The 9,329-nt window shown below is 52.8% G+C and overlaps 1 protein-coding gene across 2 annotated transcripts in view; it reads right to left on the bottom strand.

Moving 5' to 3' along the window:
- The window catches only part of alms1 (ALMS1 centrosome and basal body associated protein), a 10,373-nt gene extending 1,742 nt beyond the window's left edge, over positions 1 to 8,631 (bottom strand). The window contains exons 1-13 of one of the 2 annotated variants that reach the window (XM_079286900.1): positions 7,422 to 8,631; positions 7,063 to 7,222; positions 6,038 to 6,781; positions 5,850 to 5,965; positions 4,484 to 5,513; positions 4,286 to 4,408; positions 3,568 to 3,723; positions 2,480 to 3,327; positions 2,171 to 2,273; positions 1,577 to 1,747; positions 1,244 to 1,485; positions 779 to 944; positions 578 to 635 (exon numbers count right to left, since the gene is read on the bottom strand). In XM_079286900.1, the coding sequence (XP_079143026.1) occupies positions 578 to 635; positions 779 to 944; positions 1,244 to 1,485; positions 1,577 to 1,747; positions 2,171 to 2,273; positions 2,480 to 3,327; positions 3,568 to 3,723; positions 4,286 to 4,408; positions 4,484 to 5,513; positions 5,850 to 5,965; positions 6,038 to 6,781; positions 7,063 to 7,222; positions 7,422 to 8,036 (4,532 nt within the window). In that variant the 5' untranslated portion in view covers positions 8,037 to 8,631. The remainder of the gene's footprint in view (positions 1 to 577; positions 636 to 778; positions 945 to 1,243; positions 1,486 to 1,576; positions 1,748 to 2,170; positions 2,274 to 2,479; positions 3,328 to 3,567; positions 3,724 to 4,285; positions 4,409 to 4,483; positions 5,514 to 5,849; positions 5,966 to 6,037; positions 6,782 to 7,062; positions 7,223 to 7,421) is intronic. The other variant, XM_079286901.1, reaches the window with a different exon arrangement.
- Positions 8,632 to 9,329: the final 698 nt, after the last annotated feature.

The following is a 9,329-nucleotide window of genomic DNA, read 5'->3' as shown; positions in this document are numbered from 1 at the left end:
CAGTACTACACCGTCAATACAACGTCTGAGACTAGTACTGCAGCAGCAGCTGTACCAGTGATGATCACAGTACTACACCGTCAATACAACGTCTGAGACTAGTACTGCAGCAGCAGCTGTACCAGTGATGATCACAGTACTACACCGTCAATACAACGTCTGAGACTAGTACTGCAGCAGCAGCTGTACCAGTGATGATCACAGTACTACACCGTCAATACAACGTCTGAGACTAGTACTGCAGCAGCAGCTGTACCAGTGATGATCACAGTACTACACCGTCAATACAACGTCTGCATTTCAAACGTCATCAGCTCCCAGATCAATAAACAGATCTGACATCACTTGTTTTAACATTTTAAAAACACTAAATCAATGTTGAATCCAGTCAAAGTCCAAATGGTAATATTTGGACTCCATAACGATGTAGCATTTCATTGTACCTCGTGTTGTTACATCCTGTTTGCATGTGGTACATGAATCACCTGAGATGGTCTTCAGTATTGCTACTAAAGTTGTGCAAAGCATTGGTACTGTTGTTCTTTTACTACATTACGGTTGTAAATGAGAACCTTACTGTTTGGATCTCTGGAGCATCTCTCTCCTGGGAACAGCCCTCCTGAGCAGAGCGGCGCCTGCACACGGATAACAGAGGAAACATTTAAACAGCGATCTGGAGACAGAACATCAGCAGCACCTCCGTCCAGGGACTCCAGCGCTCGACTTCGAGTGTACCAGGTATCCGGCAGCTGTGATCCTGGTGGTTGCCGTCGGTTACCTGCAGGCCTCTGGAGCCTCCCTGGTCCTCCGGGCCGGCTGAAGAGTGCGGCTCTCTCTCTGCTGAACTCTTCTCGTAGCTTCCTGTCCTCCACCTGCAGAGCCAAGCGCTTCACCCTCCACCTGGACCGAGAGATGAACTCTGGACGACGCATCTCCAGAGCCTCCTGAGGACGGAACACTCACGTTAACGTCAAATCTAAATCCTATCAGGACCCCCAACAGTTTATCTTCAAGGCAGTAAAACGTTTCTCAATCTGAAGGGATGTTATTCTACATGAAGAGTTCAGGTTGTTCCACATGAAAGCTCTGAGTTCAGTTATGAAGAAGTGACGACTCAGCAACAAGTGGTTTGTGTTTGACTAAACGATTCACAACGAACACCTCCAGATGTTCTGTTTAAAGGTTCTCTGTTTGAGAACCAGAGCTTTAACATCGTCTCTGTGAAGAAAGAAGACAAACCGACCCGAAGAGAGATGCGAGCCAGACCCGAGGACGTGGCTTTGGGTCTCGGGTCTAAAGCGGGTTCCGCGTGTTGGTGTCTGTCCTGCTGGACTTGTGTGGGACTCAGCGGTTCTCTCCACGGACTCGTTCTGCTGTGCGGTTGAACCCAGGCGGCGCTCGGCCTCCGCGGCGACTGCTCCTCTGGCCGGTTCTCCTTCCTGGCCTCTGACCTCAGGTCTTCAGCAGAGATTAACCATGAAACAGCTGGAGAGGACCAGAGCAGACTCATCAAGACTCAGGTATAGACATACGGTGTGCATTGGTGCACAGACACCAACTCTGTAGTCAGACGTACCTTCAGGGAGGCTCTTTGGTGGGCTTCTCTGAGAGGGGCTCCTCTTCCCTCCTCTTCCTCTCTCTAGGCTGGACGAGGACGAGGACGTTCTGGCTTCAGCAGGCGAAGGGAATGTGGTTCCAACATCTCTCGTGTGGCGTCGAGTCCCATTGCTGACGAGCTCCAGGTCGCCTGAGGAGAAAGAACAGCGGAAAGAATTACTTTCGTCAGTCGAGGACTGAACACAAGAGCAGACTCCTCTGAGAATAGAGAGTTGCATTATGGGTCGTTTGTAGCCTTAATATGCTACGGCATCTTTTAGAGCCGAGTCAGTTTAAGAAGCTCAGAGAACCAGCTGCCAAAAATAATGAGTGAAGAGAGTGAACGTGATGAACTGAATGAAGAATCTGTTGTTCATTAAACCTGTGAAATAAAGTTTCATTTGACCAGAAGACTCTTTGGTACATTTGGGATGTTTTCTAAAAGTGTTTAGTATCTTCAAACACTCTTTAACAACATCCAGCGTCATCATAACAGCATGTGACGTGTTCTGCTGCCCTCTGCAGGTGACTGAGGGAACAGTCGTGCATCATGACGTCTCTCTGCTGCACTCACCTGCCTGCACGCCTCTGCTCACCACTGTAACAGACTTCCTGGAGGCGCCGCGGCGACACGCTCGGCTGTCGGTGCCGGTTGATGTTGTAGAATCAGCAGCAGCCTGAAGACCAATGACATCACAGACATTTAGGTCTGAAGCCAGAAGCCACTATATCCGTGTGTTCTGTGCTCCTTCAGAGAACTCTTTCACAGTAAATAACACATGAAGGCCGGCTGGACTCTGCTGCAGCAATGCAACCTGCAGTCAGAGGCTGTCACGTGACGTCAGGTTCCTCTGGTGGTCGGATGATCTGCAGATGTACTCACTGTGCACAGCGTGAGGAGCTGAGCTGGCTCTTTGTGTCTTCCTCTCCTCTGTTCTCTCCCTTCTTTCTGCCTGCTGATGCTGCTGTACAGTTTGCTGAGGCTGGAGCTCGGTATCAGGCGCTGGACTCGGTGGGCGCCGAAGGCTCGGACCAGCCGCGCCGTGTCCACGGTGGACACGGAGCCGGAGGACAAGGTCTCCGACTCGTCTCTGTCGGCGGGACAGAGGTGCTGACTGTGGGAGGTGAAGGAGGCACGGATGTCCTCGGCCTGAAGAGGGCCGGGAGGCTCACCGTGGACCGTTCTACCTCCTCTGACGTTCCTCTGCATCGCTCTGGCCTCACAGCCGCCGCTCCTCGTCACCTCTCCCGTCCTCCCTGGCTTCTCCTCTTGTAGTGCTGACATGCGTGTCTCCCTGGTGCTGTGAATGAGACGGGTCAGGCCTTCCAGCCGCTCAAGCAGCGAGGCCTCTCTGTCGCCGGTTGGTCGGGACTCCTCCAGGCTCCACTGGTCACAGAACCTCTCCCACAGCTGGTCCAGAGTGCTGCTGCTCTGCCGGGCAGCAGGGTGAGGGAGGTGAGGGTCCCTCCTCTCCTGGTCTCGCTCCCCTCCTGCCTTGGGGGCGGAGCTTTGGTCCAGGTGATGGCCCGCCTTGTCGTAGTCCACATGAAGTGGCTGAAATCTCACACGGCATCGCGCTGGTGGATCAGAACTGGGGAACTGCACTGGGCTGGTCCCCTGGTTTCTCTGTGAGGCTTCCTGGTTGCTCGACAAAGGCAATGTGGAAAAGACAACCGATCCCTGAGAAGACGGCGTTGGAGCTTGAGACGCAGCTGTTCGTACAGACGCACCTGTGAGGAGAGAGCGAGATTACAGGTGTTACCGTTGAATTAGATAACGTTCACTCTTTAAGTGATACATGCATCACTCTTTGCCTCATGTACCAACAAACATACAGCAAAGCAACGCTGTGGAAGCAACATTTACATTGAATTCAACCAGAGTGACCACATGAACAATGAAAGATTGCTTGTTGTTTGTGCAGCACACTCGATGTGACTTGCTGCGTATGCGTCCCGTGTCTTCTTCACCTCTGCGTCCCGGCTCGGTCATCCTGCCGGCGGCTGCTTTCAGCCTCTTGCTGTAGATGCCCTCCGAGTGTCTGATGGTGACTCCGCGGTCCGACCCGGCGTCTCTGTGTCCGAGGACCTCGCTGCTGAAGCGGGGGGGCACGGCGTCGTCTGAGCCTGGGCAGAATTGAAAAGTGGTCTTTTACACGGTGGTGCTACGGTAACGAGATCGTCCTCACTGCTGAGGGGACGCATGAATAACGCTGCAGGACCAGTGAGCAGAATGATCCTTTCAGAAGATGTTTAAAGATGCAGAGTCCTCCCTCCGTCTCTCTGAGGGCCCTGCTCTGCCTTTGTCTCACTCAGCCCCTGAACATGAATAAGCAATGCTCTGCCTGGTGTGTGTTACAATAGACCAGCTGCTCCCCGTGCAGACACTGGGGACGAGAGCACAGCCTCCTCCTTTAACCGCTTCATGTCATGAACCTTCTTCACTGTTTTATCGGAGTTCAGTTTGCTGCACGCTGTGAGAATCAGTCTTCAGCTCCTTTCATTTGACACAAGCGTGTGATTCATTGCTTCATGCTTTCTTACCCACTATCCCTATATGTTTGACATACATTAGTCACTCCCTCACTGAACTCCTATCAGACAGCAGCAGCCTCATGTTTACCACCTTTGAATTCAGACCGTTCGTCAGTATGTTCCACGGGATCTGCTATATTTGGGAGGAATGTACCCGTGTGAGAGCTCTCCATGCTGGTGTCAGAGGGGCCGGTGGAGGAGACGCCAGCTTCTGTCTGAGGGACGTAGAAGAGCTCCTCACTGCCACGCGGTTTATACGGTAACAGAACAGGCACCGCTGTAGGAGGAGAGAAAGAACAGTCAACTTCACCACCACAGAACCTCTGGAGAAGTCTCTACACAGCAAGCCGACCTGGTGTTCCAGCAGTCCACGGTGTCGGTGACACGACGCCTCGGTGACACGGTGTAAAGCGCCGTGTCGCTGTGGAGGCCAGCCGTCCCTGAGGAACAGCGGCTTTGAACCCGGGGGACGTCTCGGCTCTTTCAGGCGCCGGCTGTCTTACTGGCTCTCTGGTGTCGTACCACTCTGGTGGACCGGACAAACAGACTCCTTCGGCCGGACTGCTGGCAGCAGAAGACGAGTGTCTGAGGGGGACGAATCCTCTACGCGGCAGCTCTGCGAGCCTGGAGTGGACAGCGGTGGCCGAGGTGTGATCAGTGGCTGTGGGGGACGGCGTGAGATGGACAAGTGAGACGTGAGCTGTCCCGGCTGCGGGTCCAGATGTGGATGAACCTGTGGCCTGTTCAGCTTCATGACTAACACCAGAAACAGAGCTGCTCTGGACGGATAACTCGTCGTCTCGCCTGAAAGACTGCGTGTTGCGGTCTTCAGCGTTCACGTCCTCTCTACCTAAACCCAGTGAGGGTGGGGCAGGGTCCTCCAGCTGGCCTCCCACAGTGTCTCGTCTCTTCTGATTCCCTGGTGCTGACAGAGGAGTCGGGCTACTGCTCGGTTCAAAGAGCGGCTCCCCGGCTGCCTCGTCTTCTTCATCCGTGGACAGGAGAAGCACCCCGTTCTCTTCAGGGTGTTCCACAGCCCCCGTGGAGAGCTCGGCCAGGTGGAGCGGCTCTGGTGCTGGACTGAGGGGAGACGCAGGTGACGTAGATGGAGAGGCGGCGGTGGAGCGCCTGCGGGTGGTGATGGATGTGAGAGGCTGAGGGTTTGTCCTGGCGAGGGTTACCCCTTCTCTGGCTGCGATCTCACGGATCTGAGCCTCTAGATCCGGGCCAGCGGGGTTCTGAAGCTGCACACTGGAGCCAGAGAGCTCTGTGCGCCGGCCCTGCAGCATCTGGCTGTTAGCGGCACCCAGAGGAGGATCCTGCCCCGGGAGGCCTCGGACACTGGACGCTGCACTGCTCTCTGGATCTGTGCTGCCCAGACTCTGAGAAGAGAAGAAGAAAAACAAGAACTGTGAGACCGAGTTCATCTCCTGTGAACTCATTCATGAGCTGCAAACACATCAAAAGAAAAACCTTTTGTACCGCAGAACTTCTCTGGAAACATTTTGAATGAATGTTTCCAAACGTCTGACACGCGTCATGTTGACACAACATGCTGCCACACACGTTACCTTCAGCATGAGACGTGTGCTGGCCAGAGAGCGTCAATGTTTAAAGATTTAAGAGGGAAATGCATGAGAAGATGAGCATTAGTTCTTGTTCGTCTGCAGGACTTTATACACGATGAGACAATGATGAGCTCTTCATCAGCGGTTTACCTTCACGGGGTGTTTCAGCAGCAGCTCTCTCTTGATCTCTTCTATCCTCCTTCTGTCTTCTTTGTCCAACTCCAGAGTCTCACACTGCTGTCCTGATATCTTCAGCTTAATCCACTCTGCAACATGCAAACGGTGATGCGTGTGCAGATGATTTGTTTGAGATGTTTAAAGTGTAAAACGTGTCGTACCTCTGGCTTTGCTCTCCTCCTGCTCGGTGACGCTGGACACCATCGTAGCTGGAGATTCAGTCTGCAGTAACTTGGCCACTCTGACTGCCAGCGAGCTGTGACTGCTGCCATCACTCATCACGCCCTGATCAGTGTCCTCGGAGGGGCTGCTCTGTACAGGACCTTCCAGAGACGTCTGTTTTCCCTCCTCTGTGTCTGCAGGAGTAGCTGTCCGCTGTTGTGTGCTCAACCCTGGTGGCTGCGGTGGGGCTGTGTTGTGAGGGGGAGCAGCACTGCAGCCCTCGGGCTCCGCCCGCCGGGCTGATTGGGAGAGGACAGCGGACGGGCCCGGACCTCTACCAACAGCGACGTCCTGTGGTCTTCTGTATGCTGCCGGTGCAGTCGGAGGAGCTCGTGTGGATGAATTATTAGGTTGCCCCAATGAAGCCATACTCCCTCGACCAATGGAGCCTTCTCTCAGTTTCTCTGAGGTCAGCATGGAGTCGGACGAGGACCTGGCCCACAGCAGAGAGGGGTGAGGTCTGGGGTCCTCAGTGGCAGAGCAGGAGGAGTCCTGGAGCCCGCTGATCTTCTTCCTCAGTGAGAGGAAGAAGTCATCATCAGAGAGCAGACGGGGCCTTGCAGGGGAGGCGTTCTCCTTCTGAGAGATTATTTTACGGAGCTCCAACAAGCCCGTGGAGCTGACAGTGGAGTCCACTGACAGAATGCTGGAGCTTGAAAACGGTCCTTTATGGGGACCGCCGCCTGGAAACACAAGAGGAGAGTCTTAGACGCTTGTTTGAAGGAGATGCACTTGTGACTTCTGGTGACTAGAAAACCGATGTTGAACACACTTACTGGAAGTCGCTTTGGACAACAGCGTCTGCTGAATGACTCATGTAATGCATTATAATAAACCATATTGCTTCATGTGGGGAATAAAAGTACATTTGCCAATTCAATTCAGACTGATCAGGTTTTTATGGCCCCACTTCAAATACAGTGGAAGTTACATCCTCTCCTCAGAATGTCTGGTGCACACGTACCTTCAGAGGGTTGGCTGCTCTTGGTTGGTGCTCCCACTGATCCCTGAGTTGTACAGAGATCAGTGGGAGAGAATTCAGGCTCTCTGATTGGCCCTCTGGGTGCGAATGGAGTTAAAATAGTTGCGGGAGACTGGTCAATACCCAGGTTACGCAGATACAACTGCAAGAAAAATAAACACAGAACATATCAGAATCAGATCTACAAATCGACTCCTTTACGGTATTTTTTGCCCAAATTCTAAATCTCTGAAACTGTATTTGCATTAACAACTATATAAGTTTCCAGTCTTAAACATATTTAAATATATTTTCACGAGATCCTATGCTTGTTTCTCCAGGATGTTCAGTTTTTCAATTACCGGAATTCGGTCTTCAATGTTGAGCTCTGGCGGTCTGGGCAGAGGTGGTGGCGTAGTCCAGTACGGCGCGTAGTTGTCCACCTCCAGGCTGACAACAGAAGACGCTCCGATGGAAGTTCCCAATTGAATTCCACTGTTGTAACTATCTTGGGAACTCGAGAGTGTCAAATCTGACACGTCACTGAAATGACCGAGGCTCACGCGAGGCGAAGGCTGACCTGCGGCGTTTGGCTGCCGACGGACACCGTCCTGAACCGGACTGTTCTCTTCTTCTGCAGGTCTGTTTTCCCGCTGATCTTTCTGGACCGACATGACGACGGGGCTGAGAGAGGATTGGGACTGTGACCTGCCAAAGGGTGAGGCAGAGGGTCTCGCTGCAGACCCGGTGTTCTCTCCGTCACTCGGAGCACTGCCCACCGCCTCCGCTCTTCTTGCAGCAGAGCCAGAGGGAGCTGTGGAGGAGCTGTGTGTGACAGCACTCACCTGCTGACTCAAGATGTGATGCAGGGGGTCCGATACGGCATCGGGAGCTTTCTTTCCTTGTCGTGCCAAGCTATCAAATAGTGACGTGTTGCCTGAACTCTGATTTGCCCTCCAAGCGTCTACTTTCTGCATATAGTTGAGACTTGGGAGAGACTGGACTTTTGTCGAGGTAGCTTCCTCTGGGCTCCGGTTTGCTTTGTGTGGGCGATGGACATCAGCCGTAGGAACATCTGGCTGTGGGGAGATGCCTGTGTTTGACTGATGAGAGTTATCTTTATTCGATTCTATGGCAGACAGTTGCCCTAATTTAGCCTTGACACTAGATTTGGGTGGAGCTTTAAAAACTCCCGGAGTGGACTGCGACTGTGGAAGGAAACCCAGGTAGGACCCATCGATCCCCGTTTGGTTCCCTGTGAACCAGAGCTCTTGCTCTCTGTGACCCCGTTCGACTCCTGCTGAAAACGCTCCGGTCCATTGCAGACCACCCAAATTTGTTCTGGTCCCAGTCTGCTGGCCTTCAGACGTCCCTGTGGGATATGACGTGAGAGACTGACCGTGTGATGTAGGACTTTCCCGCTGTTGGTTTTTAGATCCAGCTTCACGGCTGCTGCGCCTCTCTACCTCAGACAGCAGCTCTCTGTGTAACGCGTCACTGCTGTCATCAGGCCTAGTGCTACGGGACCCCACAGTGATGTGACAGACCTCAGGCGACAATGTTCCCGATTGGTCACGGTGTACATCTCTGTCGGGTTGTTGTGTCTGCTGCTGGGGAAGAGAAGCTTCACCCGGTCCTTCTCTTCTAACCATGCTCTGGTCAGTGGCTGGTTTACAAACTTTAGTGCTTTTAGATTCTTGGGCATACGATGCAGCGGCCTTCACAGAGGTCTCTGAGGTGGAGGAAACAGCACTACTGCTGCTGCTCGGCACTCCAATATCTTTCTGAAGAAGTTCCAGAAGATGCTGGGCAGGAATATCCTGACACAGAAAGAATGTCTCATCTTCAACAGCCTCTCCTACGAGCTTATCTGGAGGGTCAGTTAGCGTCTCAAAGTTCTTCCCTCTGCTACTGGCATCATCTCTGGACGGTACTCCCCGACTGTCAGTGGTGGTAGTCCGTGGGGAGTGAACAGTTTCCTCTCGTCTGCCTTCGTTTATTAGTGACAAACTGTGCTGGGAAAGAGAGCAGCAGCAGTCGCTCGCTCCTTCCGACAGGATGGTCGCCTGGGCCAAAGGGTGCTGGGACAGTGAACCACACTCAGAGGTGCGATCCTGGGCTGGAATGTCAACTCTCTCTGATGCCAAGGAAATGTCAGGGAACGCCCTTAAAAAAAAGTAAGAAATACATTTAGAAACGTCTGAACAATCAAATGACATGTTATAGAAAAGTATGTTCACAGAACCAATAATAGTCTTTAAATCCATTTT

The sequence above is a fragment of the Melanostigma gelatinosum genome, assembly GCF_949748355.1.
Source record: "Melanostigma gelatinosum genome assembly, chromosome: 16".
Lineage (NCBI taxonomy): Eukaryota > Metazoa > Chordata > Actinopteri > Perciformes > Zoarcidae > Melanostigma > Melanostigma gelatinosum.
Note: the sequence above shows the minus strand (reverse complement) of the source record. Positions and strands in the feature narration are given on the sequence as shown.